Raw genomic sequence first — 24,162 nt, forward strand, 5'->3', positions numbered from 1 at the left:
AAGTACATAAATATCCTTCCAGATAACCGTACCCCGAACTTGACCCGAGAAAATCCGACCTAAATAAAATATGAAAATGTGTTTCATATTTATATTTTGTATGGTTAATATTTTCAAATCTATTTAAATATACCATGTGTAGTAATTGAAATTATTATGCTTATATCTATTCCAATCTTATTTTACTTTAGATTTTAGATTTTCTTGTACCGTACATACATAATTATTGGAAATGTGACAGGTTTAGTTAAGTGGTCAAAAAAATTTTATTATTTTAATGGCCATTTTCTCAACAAAAAAAAAATCTAGTTCAACATGAGCTAATTCATTTTTCTATGGTTTTAATTTTTAATATGACTTTCAAAATTTATAAATAAAAATGAATATATATATTTAAAAAAATGAAATTTTGTGTCCATACATTGAAAAATTAAAAATGAAGTAAAAATATATTTAGCCATTTAGAGGGTATTTGGCTGCTACTTTTTCTCCTCCTATTTGTCTTTTCACTTTAAAATGAAGAGTTTTTTAGGTGTTTGGTTAGAGACCTCTTTTTTGCCTTTTATAGCTGAAAAGAATCCTTATTTTTTGGAAAATCAGTTTTTTCAATAACAAACAGTAAACAACAACAGCAAACAACAGGTAAACCAAACGGACCCTTAATATTTCAAAACTTTGTATATTATATAAGCTAGTATTTTTAGCAAATTAGTATTTTTAATAATCTGAAATGTTTATGAATTTTCTTCACCATGCCTAAGTTAGAAAAATATAAATTTGTCAAAAGAGTAACAGTGAAGTATATAATATGGACCACTTGCATTGTTCATTATTTCCCAGTAAAGGTAATATGAATTCAATTTAATCATAACAAGACCTATTTATATAATAATCTTTTGACTTTCAAGTTAAAACAAATAACAATAATTATTGATTGCATTGTCGTCATTTATTTATATATAAGATTCTTGGTGCTAAATCCTTCTACAAATGATCCAATTTCATGTCATCATAATTTTAATTATGATGATATTTCTCATCCCTAAATCATGAAATTTCTTGTAGAAAAGCATGTTCCCATTATTACTTTTCTCTACTATATGACCTACTTCACTATAACCTTTACAAAATAACCACAGTGGCGGAATCAGAATCCTAAATTATCAGTCGAGTCTCAAAACCCTAATTCTACTTATTCTTCTACTACTTTTACCGGCAGTAACCTCTCTTCCGGCCTCTTTTATGGGGGCTCAGAAAGCCCGACTAGCCCTAGTTCCGCCACAGACTGTAAAGGAAAAATCTCAAGTCTAGTTATATATTTATTTATGAACTCCAGTTGTAAGTTGGGCCATGAGTAAAAAATAAAAAATTATAAAAATCAGAAAATTGAATCTTTTTTGCATTCAATTAATTGATGACAATTTTGTTATAGTTTTCTCAAGTTGCTCCTTTTCTTTTTAATTTTTCTTTTGAATGGTTCAAGTTGCTCCTTTTAAAATACCCAATAAAACATATGTTAATAAATTTAAAAATCATTATTTACTCATGCATAAAAGAAGCAATAAAGAAAGTCCTTAATTAAGTGTCTTTCTTTTTTTTTTCTTTTGAATTTAAAGATGGATTTCTTTTTATTTCAATAAACAATGATAGAATTAATAATTCATATGTATATCTATAAGGGAAAAAAATAAATAAAATAGGCCTACATAGTGGGGTAATCACCGTCCTATCATTTGAATTATTAAGAGAAATTCTACAAAAACTTTTGTTGATCATGAGGGTCACCCCTAAATATGGATCACTTTGTATGAAAAATCAAGCAGATTACAAATCTAGGGTTCATAAAGGAATTAATTAATAATATTATATATATGAATGTAATTGTCATGTTTTTTTAACTACCTGCCCCTTTATAATGGAGAAATTCTACAATATACCCATATCATACTCATAATAATCTATATGATTTGTACATATTTATTTTCTAAAACTAATCATTTCTAATGAAATTATCTCCGTTCTGTTTTGATTGGTGAGGTGTATTACTCCACAAAAATATAGTAAAAGTTCTCTTTATCATGCGCTAAAACCATAGTGAAACATTTCATAGAACAAGTGGATTAAGAACAAAACATTTAAAGACCAGTTTGATATTGTTTTCCTAGCTAAAAGCATCATTTAGTAAATATAAGATTTCTTTTCTTAAAAGCTTTGAAAGTTGAATAAGTTAAAAGATGTTTGGTAAATGGAAAATCGTGTTCCTTAATAGCCAAGTGATATCGTATAAAAACACTATATACATGTGGCAGAATCATAGCCCTCATGATAGACGCCACGTGTAACGAATAAAGACCTTCGGATCAGTAGGAGAATTCAATGGAACATTTTCCCTACGAAGGAAAATATCATACAACTAGATCAAGAGTTCCACATCACAAAAGAACTTCTTCTAATATTAGACTCTTAAAGGAGAAAGAATCATAATACATAAAGGACTCCTAGTAGACAAAAGATTCGGCCTAAGGTATAGCGACCCCCTACGGTAAGTTAACTATTATCTCACAACTCGTCCATACTCTTCAACCCTTCCCAAGCATTTGACTGACTTAGACATTGGAACAGGTTTGCGGACTTCGGTCCCTCTATAACCTTAGTTTGTTTTACAGATCAATACACAACAAGACATTCGGACAATTAGTCAAGGTTCAAATACACTATTATCACCAAGAAAGCTATAAAAATTGCTTTTAGAGAAGCTACAACTTGTATCTTTTGGGGAAAGCAACTTTCACATCTTATAAAGAAAGCTGAACTTTTGATCGTAGCAATGTCAAAATGGCTCTAAAATTGAAGTAATTGTGATTGGAGTTACTAAATTCATGGGTGAATGGATAAGGAACCATAAAGGATCCGTTGACCCGAATCTAAGGAGAAAAAAAGAAGAATCGATGGAAATTATGTAAGGGGGCAATCTAGCTATAACCACATCCCTCTCAATTGTGTACGGCGCTCAAAGATGCAACAACTCTCCATAGATCATTGCCTTCGCCTCTAGTGAAACTTGTAGGTTGAGAAGTCGACCGATTCCAAACACCCTTTCCTAGTAACAGATCTAAGAGGGGTGCATGGGAGCTTGAGTATCCATTGGTCACGAAAAATGCTACAATATTCCATGGTAATTGTGTACGATGTTTTATATATATATATATATACATTAAAAAATGTATCAATTTAGTACCCATATATCATTAAGGACCACCCAAAACATCGATTCTCATTGAATTATGGATTTGTCACTACTCGCTCTGTCAAGGTTTTCAAGCTATTCAATAGTTTTCAAACTAGATATAGTACAATTTTTATTTTTGAAATTTACTTAAGTTTAAAGTTCAAACTTTTAGATTGAATAATTAATAAGTAGAAATCTTTTGTTAGAAAGAAGAATAATGTATAAATTTAACCCTATTATTATTGGGGAAGCTAATATGGCTTCGATGCATAAAATAATACAATTTTAAACCTAACATTTAACCAAGCGATGCAATTTTAAACCTTATTAACGAACGATGAGTTTTTTCACTAGCACAAAATGTGCAATTTTAGGTCTTAGTGAGCTGTCAAAATGTTGTAGGTTGAAAATGGTCAAAAGATTAAATTGCATATAAAAGAAAATTAATCTTCTATCATGGGCGGCTCTAGGGGGAGTCGGTCTAGACACCCGCCTAGGGTCTCCTATCTAGGAGGGTTCTAATCCGAGAAGTTCTATGATGGACTTTGTAAAATAGACCCAACCAATAAAAAAAACGAGATTTATACCACCTCATTGAAAAATGATTGATGTAAAGAATAGAGTTGTATAATTATCATCTTTTTATTGGTAAGTTCCATTAGACCATGACCATATTAGCATTTCCCTCCAATTCAAATTTTTTCTTTAATAAAATATAAAACTTATTTCAATTATAATATAAAATTATTGATATCTATTTTTATCAAAAATTTGACATATAAATAATTATTCTCTTATATCTAAATTCAATAGTAATCATACAATTTGATAAAAACAATTCGAAAGTTGACAACAATAGCATAAAGGGAGACCTCCAAAATTTATTTCACAACTTCTTTATTAACAATAATTAGGATAAATTTTAAATTTAGCCCTATAGTTATTCGAAAAGAGTGGTTTAACCTCCACGTAGAAAACAATACAATCTTATACCAAACTTTTATCAGACAATGCAATTTCAAGTCTCATCAATGGAAAACGAGTTGTTTACATTATAATATAAGACATGCAATTCCAAACCTTATCGGCTGATTAGAATGCTAAAAGTTGAAAAGTAGTGAGAACATGAAATAGCATATGAAAAAACTTTTTTCATTAACAATGTTTAAAATCACACCATCTCGTAAACATTAAATTTAAGGTTGTAATGTTTTATAGGTAGAGACTAATATGTTCTTCCCTAATAACCATAAAGCTAAATTTATACATTATTCTACAATAATATACTTACTAAATATTTTGTTCTCCGTTTAGAGTCTCTAAAATATTGAAATCACCTCTTTTTTCCGTAAAAGAATATTGTTTTGTACGTGAAAGCTACGCTCAGAGCAGAAGAGAAGAGTTCATGCAATGCAATGCATAGGTGACATAATAAGATGATATACAAGTGTTGATTTGATCTTATGGGATGATAAGTCTAAAGTGGGACCTAATGGTAAAAATAAAAAAAATAAAAAAAATAAAAAAAGAAACTAGAAAACATTTGCATGAAGGACACGTGTATAAGGCAAGGTATCCCATCCTAGAAAGAGCAAAGGGAGGATCCCATTATAAGGCATACAGGTCTCACTGTATGATTCTGCAGCTTTTAGCCTTTTGCCCACAAACCCTAATTTGGGGCCACTTTTGTACATCTCTTCACATTTATTTCTTCCTCCTCTTCTTCTCCTCTCTTCTCTCTCTCTTGTTTTTTATTAATTATGTAATCTTCAACAGGACTATTCTCTCTTCTCTTCTCTTCTGTTATCTTGTATATGTGATCATCATACTCTATAGCCTTTCTTTTTAATTTCTGTGTACTGCCCTTTATTTTTTGGCACTTTTATAGTCCTGTTGTGCAATATCCAATACTGATCTTGGTCTTTCATTGGTTGTTGTTTGAGAGAGAGAGAAAGATGGGACATCATTCTTGCTGCAACAAACAGAAAGTTAAAAGAGGTTTGTGGTCTCCAGAGGAAGATGAAAAACTCATCAACTACATTTCAACCTATGGCCATGGCTGCTGGAGCTCTGTTCCTAAACTTGCTGGTATATATATCTCTCTGACACACAGACAGACAAACAAACAGACAGACATGTCTGACAGCCCTATACATACAGTTTATGTTCATATCATTTCTTCATGATTTTCTTGAATATGTACATGTGTCCTCAAATTAAGCTACCTATCTTGTACAGACACTCCTCTTTAGTAGCGTTTCTGGGTTTCATCACCGCGTTGGTATCCGTTTCAGTTCAGTTTTCCATGGTTGTGTCTGTATCCGTTTCGGTTTCTGTTGCTGTTTTTATTTGAAGCTCATGGTTTTATGGCTGTATTCGTATCCGTTTCTGTTTCAGTTTTTGTTTTCGTTTGAAATTCATAGTTTTTTGGCTGTGTTTGTATCCCTTTCGGGAAATAATGTTTTCCTGTGTTCGTGCAATATAGATGGCTAGAGCTTCTGATTCTTGACCATGTAGGGTGATCATCTTGAATGAATTTCTTGTCTCAGTCAAGAAAAATAAAATCTTGAATATATATGTATAGATTGATCTAACACCATTTCTTGATGAATGAGTGCATCCATTCTTTGATATGGAGATCTTTTCTCTCTTGTTCCCTTGAAGCCAAATAGTCATTTTCTTGACTGAAATGGAAACGGAAAACATAGAAAAAGATTATTTTGGCTTAGGAATGGACACGAAATGCGAAAATGCTATTGATGAAGAGGAGTTTCCGTGCAATACAGATTTCTCGTGGTCCAATTTGATGTACTTGATATTGTTCTTCTTCTTCTTCTTTCATTGGTCTTATACAATTCTTTGGTGCAGGATTACAAAGATGTGGAAAGAGCTGCAGATTAAGATGGATAAATTATCTGAGACCAGACCTGAAACGTGGAAGCTTTTCACCTCAAGAAGCTGCTCTCATCGTTGAACTCCATAGCATTTTAGGCAACAGGTATGCTTAAATTGATATATTTAGATGATCTTAGCATAATCCTTAATTAATAATCAAGTTAAACTGTTCTTGCAAAATGGTTGTTTTAGATGGGCACAGATAGCAAAACATCTACCAGGAAGAACAGATAATGAAGTGAAAAATTTCTGGAATTCAAGCATTAAGAAGAAGTTAATCTCTCAAGATCATATTCCAGCTTTAGCAAACTTCACAGATGTTCATCTTCATAACCCTACAACTGCATCTGATCGTGAAGCTTTCTTCTCTCTTACAGGAAACCCTAATCTCATCCTTCATCAACATGACCATTTATACCTTCAATCCCCAAATTCAATGCTTCAAAGCTTTGGTCAACCTCCAGATTTCAAATTTACTAATAATAACAACAATTTCAATGTTGATTTAGGTGATTTTTCACCTCAATTAGTCCCAAATCCATTTCCACCAAACAATGGTACTAATTCATCTACTTCCTATGATCCAATTTGGGCTTTGCCCTATTTTCCTCAACATCTTGATTCAAACCATCATCAACAAGATCAAATTTTGTGCAATGGGTATAACATTGGGGATGATCATGATCATGACCATGACCATGACCATGATGATAATAAACTTGATCATGATCATCAAAGTATTGGAATCATGGGTTATGATCAGAATCAAGGAATAATGGTGCCAATGATGCCAAAACTGTGTGAGATAATTGAAGGAGGAAGTACTAGTAGTGTTTGTTGTATCCCAACATCATCATCATCTGGTTCACAACAAGAAATGGTAGTTGACCCAATTGGTACTAGAATTCCATGTTTTCCACCATCAGCAGCAGCAGCAGCAGGGTCTTATGCAGCACAAATGCCAACAAATCAAATGGAGTACATTGATGCTATAATGTCATCATCATCTTCTTCATCAATGTCAGCATTCTCAAATGGTCAATTTGGAGCAAACCCTAGTAATTTCCCTTCAAACTGCACCTGGGATGCATAGAGAGAGATGATTAGATGCAGTGACAGATCCTGAGAGGGTCAACGGCGGGCTTGAGCACCCACTGGTTACCGAAAACATATAAAAATGAGCACATGTGCACTCGTAGATCACCAGAAAGCACCCCAAACACGATCTGCCAACGTCTCTGATTGGGTGGGTGGATTTTTTTTTTTTTATTTTTTTTTTTTAGGTTTGGTGTTGGTGTATTAATTCATTTGATACAGTGCATTTATTTTTCCTGAAATATGGCATAAGATAGGTGAGTGCAATGTCTAATGGGAAAACCTAAATGTTACTAGTTCAGGTCCTTCAGTAAGTAATGCTTACTGAGGTTTCATAAATATATGTGTAGGCTCTTTTGACATGTTTCTCACCTTAAATATTTTCATGTCAGTAAATTCCCCTTTCTATATATAATATTCAAGTACCCTACATATATACATATGTGCATATATAGCACTCATTTCTCAAGCCAATTGTACTTATTTACTGCACTCACCCTCTCCTTACAACAGTTAAATGTTTGACATGAAATAGTTGAAAAAATTCTCTTACACTTATAGATAATGAGTCAATTTGGCCTTCTAAATTGGCATTTTTAGTTAAATCAAGTCCAAATTGACACAGGTGTTGACACGTATTACTTTCGGGCTAAGTTGAAGAGTCAAATTGTTCTTCTATTCCTATAAATTATGCACTAGAGTTCTCAGCAACATTGCATAGAATGTGGAGGCTACGAGGAGAAATTCTACTATGGTCTGAGACCAACTCGTTCTTAATTGTGCTGACGTGTTATCATCTGAGTATTCCATCACGAGTTTGGTCCTCTAAGTATGGAAAGAAAAATAGAGAGAAAGTAGTTGAACCGAAAGATGGATGATGGTTATTGATTGGTTTTGAACTGAGGCAAAAGATAGTTAGGAAGGGTCAAATCATGTGTGACTTTTTATGGTTAAATTATAAATTTGTTAGGATTGAAGAGATGAATTAAGAAAAGAGAAAATATATTACAATACAAGTTAAGTAAAATGAAAGATGTTCAAAAACTGCACAAACAAGAAAGTCATAACACTTTCCATTTCTTGATACAAGAAAGGTTTGTGCTAACTACTTATTGGCGTAGGTTGGTTATTACATCACATATGCAAACACTTTTTCCTCTATACAATTCTCCAATATTAATTATTCTTTCTCTTTTTTTTTTTAATTTGTCACATCTTTCTTTGGCTTCTTCCTCAATATGCATGTTTTCTGATCTCCTCCTCCTTTGTTTAGGGGATTGACACTATTTCTGATAGCTAAATGATTCTTCCCTTGATAAGTTGTTATGATAACATTTCTATTGTATACATATATATGTTGAAATGCATAATGTAATTACAAATTGGAGCTCAAAAACATTTTCATGGTATCAGAGGATCAGAAGAGATTTTTTTCACCTTATTATATCATAATCGCTACTAGGGAAGCTCAACCACGATATATAGTTGGTTCTACGTGTATTTCATTCCGTCTTTAAAGACTATTGAAAGGATGACATGTAAATACTACTGTTAATGTGTTATTGTAACGACTCGGTCCAAAGTGGGTGGCGCTGGAGTAGAAGGCTTGAGCAACGGCTCTAAGGGATGGCAATGGGACAGAAATGAACTGAATCCCACATCGGAAAGGGAGAGAAAGAGAGACTGGGTCTTATTATAGTAAGATGATAATCCAATACATGCAGACGCATTTTAAAGTCATGAGGTGCAAAGTGTTGGATTTGGGTCAAAGCGGACAATATGTACATAATATTGGACCAGGGTGTTACGCTCATGAGCGGTCTAGATTCAACTGATTCTAGACCATAGTGTAGAATTTTTTTTGTCTTCTACCAAAATACACATGTCACATTAATTGCCATTAAATTTGTAATGGTACAATTGGTTTTTGCAATTTGTTCTATTACTAGAAGGTTGTTGTTCATTTCAACATGTTGATTGTTGACCATCCCCACCATGCTAATCTTTTTGTCACCCTTTGGGTCCAACTTAGAAAGGCCAACAAGTTTTAAGTTAGTTTATGTTCTCACTTTATGAAAATGTTATATTCCAAAGTGTTGGAGCAAATTAAAATTACTAGCCAACTAGTAAGAATTTGTGATGGCATATTGTTTTTGCTTTTTGAAATAAAAGAAATTTCTGAGCATGTTAGAGATTTTTGTATCGAGATTTCGAAATGTGTAAGTTTGAAAATATAAATTGCATGTATTAACTTTCAATCACATGATTGTGAATGTTGGAAGGACGAAAACAACTAAGTTTGTAATTAATCTCGAAAGGGATGAGAATTAATTAAACGAAAGCAAATAAATGTAAATTGACAGAGATTGTATTGAAAAGATGCATAAAGTTTCGATTGAGTTTGAAAAGTAAAAAACTTACGAGAATATGTAAATGGGCATTGAAGTAAAGTTTAATTCGATGTGAGATCAATTTGGCTAAATAAAAGTTCAAATCAATTCCCACCTATTGTAACTTCTACCCACTTCTTCGCTTTTTCTTCAACTTCCATCCATCTCTTGTTTCGGGTCCTTCTCCTATTTCTTTTTTCTTTTTAAATTTAAATAAATGAAAGAAATTTCCAATATGAAAATTATGAAAAAGATAAAAATATAAAAATATAAAAAATACTCTTGAACAAAAATGTTATTAATTACCCGTGCTCCGGACTTGCCCCCGAATAACCCAATCTAAATACTGCAATAAAAATATCGTAGAAACAAAATTTCCCCCACATGTAATTATTTGAAAAACTAATTACATACGTAAAAGAAAAAAAAATAGAAAAATGAATATATAGAGGAGGTTGAATTTCTCAAGCAATAAATAAAAAAGATTCATTAATTCCATCTCTTTTAGGCTCAAGATAACATTAAAATAAATTTAGGACCGAATTAACTCCTTTTTATGCCCATAAAACATAAAAAAAAAAAAAAAAAAAAAGTATATTTGGAGGTAAAAAATGTCACGTCCATGTACTTAATTTTTAGTCATACCACAATATTATGTAATATAGTTGTTTGATGATTGGTGAACTAAGTGGAAATTATGGAGATAGTTTGGAAGATAAATTCATGATTTTATGAGTAGTTAAAAGTTTAAGATAAGTTCTAAAATAATTAGGTTTTTGGATGAGCAAAAATGATATTTTACATATTATAATAAATAAATAACATTATATATATATATATATATATATATATATATATATATAGAGGAGAGGGCTCTTGTGAGAACCCTTTCCTAGGTGAGAACTCACCTTAGGTGAGAACCACCCAAAACTACGTAGTTTTGGGTAGAAAAAATTAAAAAAAAAACGCTGCTGCTTAGGAGGGTCAAACCTGAGACCCTATGTTTACACTCCACACAACTTACCACTAAACCAATTGTTTTCCTTATAATTTATGTCGCGTGCTGATAAATATATTATTGCCCTTGTAGCTTCTATTGTTTAATTTTGATGCATGCTCTTATTAATATTGATTAAATGTGCATAGTAATAAATTATTAATAGAAAAAAAAATAAATTTGCATAATAATGAATTATTAATAGAAAGAAAATGTCCATAATAATGAATTATTAATAGAAAAAAATCCAAAAACATGCTCCAATTTCTTATTTATTTAATTCCTTTATATTTTTGTAATTTATGTTATATAAGAAAATATATTTTTTTAAATATACGTTAGAATATATATTTTAACTTTTAAAACACGAACTATGAAGTTTAGAACGTACGACATATTTTTTAGAACATACGTTATGTTTTTTAGAACACATGTTATGTTTTTTCGAACATGAGTTATAAATTATATTATAGAACAAATGAAAAAACGATCCAGATATCTACTGATTTTTTAGAACATTATACTTAATTTTTAGAACACAAACTATATATTTTTTAAAACATACGTTATAACATATATTTTAACTTTTAAAACACGAACTATGAAGTTAGAACGTACGACATATTTTTTAGAACATACGTTATGTTTTTTAGAACACGTGTTATGTTTTTTTGAACATAAGTTATAAATTATATTATAGAACAAGTGAAAAAACGATACAGATATCTACTGCTTTTTTTAGAAAATTATACTTAATTTTTAGAACACAAACTATAAACTTTAGAACATATGTTATGTTTTTTAGAACATACGTTATGTTATTTAGAATGTAAGTTTTTTTTTTTAACAAAAAAATAGCCCATATATTTACTATTTTTTTAAAACATTATCTTAATTTTTAGAACACAAATTATAAAGTTTAGAACATATGTAACAATATTTAGAACATCGTCCTTAACAATTTAAAACATAAATTACAAAAATATAGAGGAATTAAATAAATAAGAAATTAGAGCATGTTCTTGGTTTTTTTTCTATTAATAATTAATTATTATACACATTTGTTTTTTTCTATTAATAATTATTATGCGAATTTAATCAATATTAATAAGTGCATGCATCAAATATTAAACAATAGAAGCTACAAAGGCATTGGTATATTAATCAGCGCGCGGCAAAATACACATGGAAAGCAAATGGCTCAGTGGTAAGCAGTGTGGAGTGTAAGTGAGAAGGCCAAGGTTCGAACCCTAGCAGCACCAGCATTTTTTTTATTAAATTTGACACCCAAAACTACGTAGTTTTGGGTGGTTCTCACCTAGGGGAGGGTTCTCACTTGATCCCTCCCATATATATATATATATATATATAGTAAAACTTCGATAAATTAATATCTACGATCTCGATTTGCAATAGGATAAAATAACAACCTTGCTAAATGCAAGGCAACAGTCTTGCTATTTCTCTGATGAAGTCTAGATTTATGGATGTCTTTGGTTTGCCTAAAGCTACCATTGCTCCTTCCTCGATTTGGTCTTCCTGCAAGTTTGTTTATTCATCCATTTGGAATGAGACCTTTTGACAGTTCTTGAGCCATGGGTGCTCTCCCCGCTCAAGGTCTGTCTCGTCCCAATTTCTATAAAAAAAAACAACCTTGCAAAATGCATAAGATAATAATTTTTAAAAAAAAAATCCTTGAAGCCCACTGAAATATAAAATAATAATTCATTAAATATGTATGAAAATTACGTATATAATTCATAAAATAAAGCTTAAACAATTTTTATTTCAAATTTAATGCTTTTGTAAAATATGTATCTATAAGTCGATTGTTTCTTTTTTTTTCATGCGAACTGAACTCAATTTCATCTTTAACTTTTTAGAGGGCATAAACTACATTCGGCACATTCTTCTCATTTTGAAGCAAGTAAATTTTTAAAGTTTGTACGGCAGTAAAAGCTTCTTTTAGAGAAACATGTGGTATAGCGTTACTATCATCTAGATCTTGAGTGTCATCATCTTCCATAATCATTAATCCTTGAATAATTTCTTCGTCCTTATGCGATTCCATTAAAGCTTCATTTTCGATAAATTAATAATCCTGTAAGATAATAATTTTCTAGGTCCCAAGGATATTCATTTATAGAGGTCTTATTATATATATAGTTTTTTCCAAAATTTAGAATCATTTTATCTTCCCATCTACAACTTCTTCTTCTTCCTCATATTTTCTTATGTTTCTCTTCCCTAAAAAAAGCTCCACCGTTTTTCGCTTTGCCGGAAATCTAACCGTCTAATCATTTCAGAATTCAAACTGTAGGTTCCAAACACATAGTCTCAACTTCTGACCTGAGGAGATCAGATTTGGATACTTCTATCAGTAGTTCGACCTAGGCAGAGTTCTTGGAGAAATTGCGTGTTTTTATTATGTTCTTTCATCTTTCTTTTATTAAGGTAAGTAATGGTCAACTATCCTTTGGATTTGAGTATATATATATAAAGAGGGACTCCCTTACTTTTTATTCTAAGGGGGTGTCGTTTGATAAAACTGAAAATTAAGTGCTGAAAAAATAAGTACTGAATTTTAAGTGTTGAATATTATAAGTGCTGAAATTATTAAATTATATAAGTGTTTGATAAATATTAAAAATAAGTGTTGAATATTAAAATATTAGTTGATAATGTTTAACTTAAAATTTTAAGTTAAATTAACTTAACAAAATAAGTGATATGTATCTTAATTGAATAATTTAAGTGGTTAATAAAAACTATTATCAAACACACTTAAACTAAATAAGTACTTAATCTATTAATTTAAGTGATTTTTATTGTTATCAAACAGGGCCTTAGTTAGTGTTTGATATGTAGCTTAATTGAATAATTTAAGTGGTTAATAAAAACTATTATCAAACACACTTAAACTAAATAAGTACTTAATCTATTAATTTAAGTGATTTTTATTGTTATCAAACAGGGCCTTAGTTAGTGTTTGATAAAACTTAAAATTAAGTGCTGAAAAAATAGGTACTGAATTTGAAGTGTTTGAATATTATAAATGCTGAAAGTATTAAATGATATAAATATTTGATAAATACTAAAATAAGTATTGAATTTAAAAATATTAGTTGATAAAGTTCAACTTAAAGTTTTAAGTTAAATCTTTTGACATACCGGAATAAGTGATTCTATAACTTAACTAAAATATTTAAATTATTGAAGGCTCTGATAGCCATAATGGATTTTTCTAACTCCTAAGGGACGGGTAATGAACCAGGATCTATATAAATAAATCAACAGATTTAGGCTTACCTCTTATAGTGCAGATTCGTTGAACAGCAGCGAAAGTACTCAACTTTGGCTCTGTATCACCGATCTAAGAGGTTACTACACCGAATGAGCAATCTCCATTATTCCACGAACTAAGAGCGCTATCCGAGAACAAAATGAGGCGGCTGCTAAGGGAGGGGGGAATAAAAGGATTGTCTTTTTGCAGTCTCTGATATTTAGTTTAGGGTAAACTAGTGTAGGAAATATATTCTGTCTCATGTGTTAGGTTTAGCCTCTATAACTATCTATTTATAGCTAGCCTAAACCTAAACTCTAACCCTAACATATCAAGTTACGGGTGGACCATAAATGGATCGGTAAATGAGCCAGAGCCCATTTAATCCATTTATTCCTACATCTCTCACTCGAACGTAACAAAAACATATTCCATCACTTTGTCTTGTTCATACTCGCAAATAGTTCGTGCAACCGACATATAATCGAGAACTCAAATGTTGTACACACGTTGGAGATATACAACCTCTCGAATTATGTGTGTAATTAAGAAATAGTATGCCTTATTCTAGACTTAATATCACATCCACTGTAATAATTATTATCTCAACAGTTCATCTATATTCACAAACATGCATATATGAACAACCATCCAAATTCGTGAAATATAGGACTACAAGATGTGAACTTGATAAAGACTATCCCTCTTACTACGTTCTTTCCACAATAATTCATTTTACTTGCCTAGTTGGTCCCTGTCCGAGCTGAATTAGTACCTAGCTCTTGAGAGCATCCTTCCAAAGTAGCCAAAATGAATTGCACTTTTTGAACTAGTTAAGGGTATCGAGGATAACTTTTCGAGAGAAAACATGTTTTCACGTAGAGAGTCTCACACTAGAAAAAAAAAAGTGAAATTGTCATTTTCCATCTCTAGGTCATAAAGCACACATGGTATGAAAAACAAGTGTTATGGTGTTCAAATCCTTCCATCTGAAGGAAGCACATGTCTATGCTCAAAACAACACCATACGAAGGTTTTAGTTTTGATGTGGCATACCATCTAACCTTAGTCTCTCTCATTGTAAGACTACCTTCGGCTATATTAGACAGAAAATTGTATTCAAACAACTCTGGTTGAAATCTCATGCTGTAACTAATCTTTTGTATATATACTTATCCACTTGTATGTATATTTCTAGCCATACTGTCATTTACTACCCCCATATGAGCAGTTATCCATTTTTCACTCATGTGATTGAAAGAACGATCCTTTAATCTAAATGAATAAGTTGAGCCTTTAATTGATTTATCCCACTTTAGAGTGTCAGAAATTCTAGAGTAATGTTATCATAGTAGTATCTTTCTTGGTGGTCAATTCGAACCACCCTTGAAATCTAAGGATACTTCGAACAGCCTTGTCTACTCCTAAGGTGCCTAAAAGAGCCAAATCAAACACATACATCTGGGCAGGGGGTAAAGTAGAAAAATATTTAAACATGTGCCCCTTCATCTTCACAAGTCAAATCAACGGGAGTTCTAAATCTAGTTCTTAAGGAAGGGATAAAATCTACCTCTTGTTCCACATTACCTTCTTCCTCAACAACTTACTTACCCTTTCCCTTAGAGGCTTCTGATTTTCTACCCATTGAAGCTTTTTTTATGAAAATGCTTATAACTTCATTAGATTAACACAATAAGTACAACAAGAAAACAATGGTAAGGAATCAAACCTTACAAGATCTACAAAGAGACTAAAACGACTACAAGGAGCAAAAATGTCATAAAGATATAAAAAAACACAAAACAACAATGAAACATATATTTATCGTAAATCGAAATCTGCAGAAAAGTAGATGCAATCCAATTTTCAGCATTTAGGTCATTTCGAATGTTCGGATTTGAGTCATTTCTTTTGATGCAACCACGTAGATTTATTAATCCACGGATAAGATAAACCGTTTCCGCTCTTGCTAAATTTGAAAAATGTATAAATGAAATAATATTAGAGAATAGATACAATTCAGACGGATGATGAAATCCGACAAAATATATGGAAACTGACTAAAAAGATAAAATAATAAAATAAAACACATAAAATCTAACCCGGTGGAGTAGGAAAGGAAGACAAACTTCCTTCTTCCTACTCAAAGTAGATCATCAAACGAGATAAATTTTGAAGCTTGATAGGTGATGAAATTTGGACAGAAAAGGAGAAAAGAAGAGTGGAAATAGTAGAGGAATTGGGCAGTTATTAATTCTACACAAGATGGTTAGGGTTATGCTAAAACCAAACTTAAATAGCATAAATTGAAAAATAGAGATCAGGTTACAAAGAAATTAAACTAAAAAACATAAATTAAAAACCAAGAGTTGAAAATAGAGTTAGAGTTACCAAAAACTAAATTAACAAGCACAAATTAAAAATTAAAGGTTAGAATCATGCATAACAATAAAAATTAGTACATCAAAAATAAAAAGAGGAACACAAATTGAAAGAAAAAGTTAGGGTTTGTACAAAATCAAAATCATAGAGCATAAATAGAAAAATAAATGTTAGAATCGTGCATAAAAAAAATAGTAAGAATCGATATCTTAAAACTTGAAAGGTTTGAAGGTTTGGGGTTAGGGCTTTTAGAGAGAGAGAGTAAAAATAAGAAGAAGATGAAGAGGAGAGAGAGTTAGGTGAAAAATAAGAAAGAAGATGGAAGAGTGGGTCAAAAGTCTCACTTTTCAATCTGGTTTTTATTTCTTTACTATATGGTAGAACTGTAATTAAGCTGGTAGTATAAATGTGAATAATCAGTGGTACAATTGTAATTAGGAGGCAGCTGAAAATAAAGGAGTCTTGCTGATTTAGAAATTCACACGACGTGTCAGAATATGCACACACCGTATGAATTTAATTTTTAGGATCAGAAAGCCTTCGCTCACAGTCACATGACGTGTTGATTCCTGACACGTCGTGTGAACTCTGTTTCTCTTCCATACGGTTTGTCATCTTTTTCACTTGGCGTGTCACTCCTTTGACCTAACTTCTCCCAACTACTCGTTTTAACACATTTGGTCGACTTAACGTCATCATCATTTAGAGAACGAATCAACCTTTTTGAAAAAGTTTAGGAAGCAAATGGTGTAGTAAGGCAATGTTTTTGTTTTTATTCCATTGATGCAATGTGTTTTATAATTGATTTGAATGAGTATTTGTTGTGTGTTAAAAATGTTTAGGATCCTTTGAAAGGGGACGTCCTAACACTAGACCTATCCATGGATCGGGTTCGGTCCGGACCTACCGGGTTTTTATGTAAAAATGCTCAATCCAAGTTCAGTCCAGTCCACTATTAATTTAAGCGGGTTCGGACTTAAAAATCAAATCTAAGCCCAACCCATAGAAACCCACTTAAAAATATATACATAATTTTTAATTATAAAAAATAAAATTTATACTTAAAATTAAATATTTAATAGTTTTTGTTTGTTTTTCCTTTCCTTTTTCTACCAAAAAAAAATATTTAATATATAAATTAATAATTAATAGGCAGCCGGATTGGACCGGCCCGTGCTATTTTTTATCAATTCCAAACCCGTTTAAAAAACAAACGATGGGCTTTAACAGACCTGAATCGGACTGGGCTTATGATCAATTTTCATTGTCCAAACCCGATCCAAGAGACACAGGCCGAAACGGATACCCGGGCGCATAGATAGATCTACTGCACACTGAATATAAGTCGCAAGTGTGACTTATAAGCCAGACACATTACTTATATAAATGAAGCATGCAATTTTTTCTGGTTACTACAATTTTGTTCATTTTATTTTGAAGTTTTCAAGTATTTTAGGGGGTTGTAGCTAGAGATCATACAGATTAAATTTGTTAAGTTGTAATAATCTTAAGTATAAATTGCATTCAAACCTCTCAAGTTTGGTTTTAGTTTTTTCTTTTTTTTATGGTCCCCGAATTTCAAAACCGTACATACAAGTCTATAAACTTTTGCCTTCTACTTTCTAATCTCTCTACAAGTAGAGTGCTTTCTAATCTCTCTACAAGTAGAGTGCTTTTGTGGCGATCGCCAAGAACTATTTTCTAATCCCTTAAATGCACAAAGAGAGCTTTATTAAACAATTTGAATATACCACTGGATAGTAGCAAACAACAACAACAAAACCTTAATCTCGAAAAAATTGGAGGTCGGCTAACATGAACTGTCATACGAAACCGTAAAATCAAATCGTGTCAGCGACATAAATTCTCTCCCTCCACTCCAATAGCACTGAATAGTAGCATTTGCATAAAAATATTTCTTGCTCTACAGAACAAAGAGAAGATCTATAATTTATCTAGTTGGACACTGGATAAGACAGCTTATACAAATGTAAAAAAGACAACTGCCTATTCTTTAAGGCATTGATTAGCAATGTCCATCCAATATTCACAATTGCTAGCTTATGTTTTCTTTAACATTAGACTTTTCAACTTTTGAGATTTGTCAACCTTTATTCCTTTACAGAGGATAGATAGCTTGTTAGCAAAGTATTCAATTAATGTCAAAACTTCAACTCTGCTTTCACTGATTGATGATATAACAGCCTATTCTTACTTTTCATACAACACTGTAACCATGAGTTTATTCTGAATTATTTACTCAACTAAACCAATTATAAAGATGTTCATAATCTTGATAACATATCAAATAGGAGACAATCACAACAACTTTGATCCGAGTTAATACCGTCAATGACGGATTAACAAGATTAAAATGCATCACAGCTACAAGTTCTTATCTTCAATGTGAATCGTGTTATCCGGTCATGACCCGCTTTGACACCCTAATATTAAGAGAACGAGTAGGCATATATGTCCTGTTAAGGCATGGACAGGATATTTACTATGGTAAAGGGAAGGACAGACAACCCAATGAGCATAAGTCATTATAGATTAATGCCCTAGGGCTAAAAACAACCAAAGGTGACCTATTTAGGCCATGTATAAAGATGTAATGGTCAAGGGTAAAGGCCACAGGATGATGATACACCCCGTTTGACACGATTATTATTTTTTTGTCATTTATATCATAGATAATCATGTTGAATAGATAGATCATATAACATGATACAGGCCGTCTTGTGACAGTTTTGACATCACAAGTAGCTGTATCCTGCACTAATCCTGAAACCAGGAAAGAAAAGAGAGAGAGAGAGAGAGAAAAGGACATCACTTTATCCTTAGCAAATCCACAAATAATGGAATGTTATATCAAACCCGAAAAGTCTAATGCCACTCAATAATAAAGAATTCTCCTAAAAGACACCACTAGGTGCAAACTTGCAAGACATCATATCAACCTATAAAACTGCTACAATACCAGGAAAAGGAAAGGGAAAGATGAAGTTTGTTTTTGCTTACAACATCAAGATACACATGCACATCTTAATAGCTTCCAAGCTTCATCAAATTCAAGCAGATTTCATGTAGAAATGTAAAATAATGAAGTAAACATACTAAGGCTGATTCTAAACTGCACTGCAATTTCCTACATGGTACTTGGGATATAGGCTGAACCGTCAAAAAGAAGCAAAGGCCAAATTCTATTTATACTACAGTCTACTAAGGCATTGTAAATGCAAAAAATTTATTCCAGAAATGTGTCAGCAGAGAATTTATGCAGTGACCCTTGACCGACCTTTTGCTATTCTTCGTGCAATGACTTTCCTACCACCCTTTGTTGCCTTCCTGCTCATATAACATACAGAGTTCAGCAATTAATTTAACACACGCATAAATAAACAAATATGCATCATCTTGATCATGTGTGTTTGTAAATGCATTTCAAAAGAAACGGCAACACCACAGATTCAAGAATAGATGAAACGGGCAATGTATCAGATTCAGATCCAAGGCAGGGAGGCCATGAAACACAGCCTTGCCAATGGCAAAGCATTATCATTAGCCATTTTTCTATTGAAAAAGTAAGCCCTTCTTTATGCATCAGTTTTAGGAAGATAACAATAACTAGAGATGCACAACAAGGAGCACCATTCATGACAGCCCTAGCAAACAGAAGTACTGATTCTTTTGCCAACTGTTTCAAAAATTAGCAATTGTAAATTCTCTGTTTCTCACAGAAAATAAGGATGAAGCTGCAAAAGGGCGGGAGAGATAAATACCGTGCAAAGTACCCATGATTTCTTTTACGCCTTAGGGTACTAGGTTGGAATGTCCTCTTAGGGAACAAGATCATTGGTTCATCTGATGAATCACCTGAATAACACAACCAGACTAGTTATACTACATAAATCAGAAAGTAATCAGTAAGAATACTCCATCACTAGCTAGGTCCACCCCTTATTTCCACTATCAATGAAATGACAAACAAAATTTCATGGTTTTACTTAGGAACAAATACTTGTTACGAGACAAGTTAGGCATGTCAAAGGCTATCCGATCTACACAACTTGTTTTCAGATACAGTCTAAAGTAAATTCATTTCTTGTGCTAGAAGAATATTAAATTCAAAGAAATATTTAAAACCCATTAAGAACCATGCAACAGATGGATTAAAAAAATCCACCACAGGGAACATATATATGACAGGAGAGATAAGCTGAAATTGAAATTACATCAACTTTGCAGAAGCAACTAAGAAAAAGGTGGATTATATTTGGTCATAATGTCAGGAGAAGACAAATTTTCCTTATAGTCACTATCCAAAATCATAACATTACCATATATATACTCTCACGTGTGCGCAAGTCGTCATATGTCAAAGACTCACATACGTATTCAAGGCATTGCATCAGTATCTCCTAGTATGCTATGAATAGGATCTAATACAGTCAAGGTAATTCACGAGTCCCACTCAAAAATTAAAAGAAATGTGCATCTAGATGTTCCTGCTTCAATACTCTCTAAATATCATAGCAGAAGGCGATGCCTCAACATGGACAGCTTTGAAATTTGAATATATCTATATATATATAAAATTCCCATGCGTGCCAAGCCTCCAAATAAAGGGTGCATTTGAAATTACAAAGTATAAGTAGCAAAGAAACAAAAATACCAACATAAGTGGTGTGGATATAATTGAATAGAGAAGAGAGTTAACCAAAAGACTAATTATACTGCGGTTGTACATGACAACATACTATTTGTTATTAATAAAAAGCATAAACCAAATTAAGAAGCTATAGATTGAAAAACCTCAAAAGTAACAGAAAGAAAAATGAAAAATGCAACTGATATAAGCAGTAACATTGACAAACAGGAGTTGCTAAAAAAAGAATGCAAAATCAATCATATTCTCATACTAAAGCACTAGATGTTAAAAGTAATTAACAAGAGATTCGTGTTCTGATATCGATTTCCAAGGATGTTTATCAAGAACAAAAATTTTAATAGGTGAGAGAGAGAGAGAGAGAGAGAACCATCAGGCAAGAAGAAGCGGAGAGAAGGGAGACCACATGGATGCAAAAACCCTTCATTTATAAGTCTATTAACAGAATGGTCGTCATTTTGGGGTAAGTAGATCGAATTCTGAAATTTCGAAAGAGAAGGGAACATCTGAGGGGTAATTTGGAGGCCATGAGATGAAATCTGAGAATTCGTGTTACGCTGGAGAATCGGATTCGACAATACCATGCGATTCATCAATGAAGCTCCTGTTCGAATTAGGGATTTGGTGGCCATTTCTTCTTGAGACCAAAAAGAGACAGTTACTTGCCACTTCTCGAACTAGAAAAACCCTACTGAGGGGGCTGGTAATGGAGATTTGAGAGACTCAACGGAAAGTCGGAAACAACAGAGATACTGGGAGAGAAGAGGAAAGGTTAATTGGGCCTCTCAGAGCCCATCATTGGCCTCTAAAAAGCCCAAATTACTATTTTTCTCTCGATCCTTATAGTTAAGATTGTAAATGGATTGGAGATCCGTGATTTCGCATCCTAATCCATAAAGATACAAATTGTTATAGGGGTGGCTAGGGGTGCAAACGAGCCTTGGTAGTTTGCAAACTATTCGAGCTCGGCTCGGTGAAAGTTCGATCAAAGCTCGGTTCGATAGGACTCGACTCGAGTTCGGGATCGGCTCGAGCACTAACGAGCTGAGTCCGAGCTTCCTCAGGTTCGGCTCGAAAGCTCGCGAGCAGACTCGATTATTTTTAATTAATATATATATTTCATTATTTATATATATATATATATATATATATATATATATATATATCATTAGCTATTATTAGTTTTCATCACAATTCACAACTCAAATAAGATTTAACCCATAAAAAAAATAACACAAAAAAAAACTTAGACATTTGAATCTTTAGCGATACAATTAGGTTTTGATAAGGAATAAAATATATTACAAAGTTTAATATATATATCATTGTTTGAAATTTTTCTCCAAGCTTACTGTTCTGAAATCTCGACAATAACATGATTGTTTTTCTTTATAAATATTTTAAACTCATATGGAGTATGTTATAAGGCTTTTCTATTTTTATGATACTTATTCTATGCATGTATGATGAATTTGGTTAAAGCTCGTTAGAAGCTCGGTTCGGTCAAAGCTCGACCAGATTCGGTCAAAGATCGGCCAGATTCGGTCAAAGCTCGGCTAGCTCGATTCGAGAGGGCTCGGCTCGAGATACTAACGAGCCAATGTCGAGCCTACCTAGGGTTCGGCTCGGTTCGACTCGGTTGCACCTTGTTCATCTGGTAAATTTATCAAATCATTTGGTTAGATATAATTTTATTTGATTTAGGTTTAATATATCATTTGCCGCGCGGATCTTATCCAAAAAAAACTTGATTTTACCTTGAACTTTAGAAGATCTTGATAGCCTCCTCAACTTACATAAAATGTCCAGATAATCTCTCAATTTGCGTAAAATGTAATCAATTAACCACTAGGTTACAAAAAAAGTAAATTACATGTGAAAGTTATGTTCCACGCATCTTGTGGAAAAGTAAAATGACAAAGGTCAGAGTATGAGGTTCTAATATTAGAGAAGTCAAATTTTAAATAACAGTTGAGCAAGTAAGAACTTCATTTTAAATGTGTATTAATCTAGGAAAAATTACCAAAATAGGTCAAATGGAAAGCCCATTTACATATTTAACCCATTTACTCAACTTACTACATATCTAGACTGATTTTGTGTGATTTTCCCATAATACCCTCAATATTTACGCGCGGCTGTCTTCCTCCCGTCTGACTTCGCAGAGGTTAGCATATGCGAACCTTGCGAAGCTAAATATGCGAAGCCTGCGAACCTTGCGAAGCTAATGTTTGGTTTAGTTGATGATTTTAGTTAGCATATGCGAAGCCTGCGAAGCTAAATATGCGAAGCCTGCGAAGCTAATGTTTGGTTTAGTTGATGATTTTAGTTAGCATATGCGAAGCCTGCGAAGCGAATGTTTGGTTTAGTTGATGATTTTAGTTAGCATATGCGAAGCCTGCGAAGTGAATGTTTGGTTTAGTTGATGATTTTAGTTAGCATATGCGAAGTCTGGATGTGTTTTTAACAAAATTCGCTAAGTGGTATATAACAAAAAATGGCAAACAACAACAGATTCAAACATTATTTAACAAAAAAATCAGAACATAGATGAATACACCAACAATAATTCAGTGAGATTTATAGAATTAGGCTTTTTCTCTGCGTTTTCCAATCTTCGGCCTCACGGAACGAGGTTGTCGTTCGCTCTAAAATCACCCTCTTTCTTCCATTTTCTCTGTTGTTCGCCTTCTTTCTCATCTTTTCTCTCACTGTTCACCTTCTTCTACCGTCTGTTCGCATTTTTCCCCTTCTTTGCTCTCATTGTTCACCTTCTTCTACCGTCGTTCACCTTCTCTCACCGTCGTTCGCCCTAAAATCGCCCTCTCGTTTTTCCTCTATCGCCGTTCGCTTCCCTTTTCTCTCACCGGAGTAGGAGTTGCTGGAGAACGCCGTCAAACAACAACGGATTTTGCAGGTTAGATCTCTGTGGAAGGAGGAGGAGTCATTTTGGGTGAAGAGGAAACCGTAAGGAAGAGGAAGAGGAAGATGAAAGATTGGGGGTATTATGGGAAAGTTACACAAAACAGTCTAGATATGTAGTAGATTGAGTAAATGAGTTAAATATGTAAATGAGCTTTCCATTTGACCTAGTTTTGTAATTATCCCATTAATCTATTATGTGAATTGTATTATAACATTCTAAGGTGCGTGCAACACATAATCTGCATGCAACTTCTTCTTTTTCTTTTTTTGTAACCGGGTAATTAATTGATTATATTT

At 32.6% G+C, this 24,162-nt stretch overlaps 2 protein-coding genes across 2 annotated transcripts; one reads left to right on the forward strand and one right to left on the reverse strand.

The window, feature by feature from the left end:
• The first annotated feature begins 4,859 nt into the window (after positions 1–4,859).
• Positions 4,860–7,597, forward strand: LOC136223875 (transcription factor MYB26-like). The gene is made up of 3 exons (XM_066012042.1): positions 4,860–5,317; positions 6,098–6,227; positions 6,317–7,597. The coding sequence occupies exons 1-3, from the start codon at positions 5,185–5,187 to the stop codon at positions 7,215–7,217; spliced, it is 1,164 nt and encodes a 387-aa protein (XP_065868114.1). The 5' UTR covers positions 4,860–5,184; the 3' UTR covers positions 7,218–7,597.
• Positions 7,598–19,260: 11,663 nt separating this feature from the next.
• LOC136221617 (uncharacterized) lies at positions 19,261–21,687 on the reverse strand. Its single transcript, XM_066009007.1, has 3 exons — positions 21,311–21,687; positions 20,054–20,147; positions 19,261–19,619 (listed from the first exon to the last, which is right to left on the reverse strand). Exons 1-3 carry the CDS (start codon positions 21,570–21,572, stop codon positions 19,547–19,549), a joined length of 429 nt encoding a protein of 142 aa, XP_065865079.1. The 5' UTR covers positions 21,573–21,687; the 3' UTR covers positions 19,261–19,546.
• Positions 21,688–24,162: the final 2,475 nt, after the last annotated feature.

Source organism: Euphorbia lathyris, chromosome 3, assembly GCF_963576675.1.
Source record: "Euphorbia lathyris chromosome 3, ddEupLath1.1, whole genome shotgun sequence".
Taxonomy (NCBI): Eukaryota; Viridiplantae; Streptophyta; class Magnoliopsida; order Malpighiales; family Euphorbiaceae; genus Euphorbia; species Euphorbia lathyris.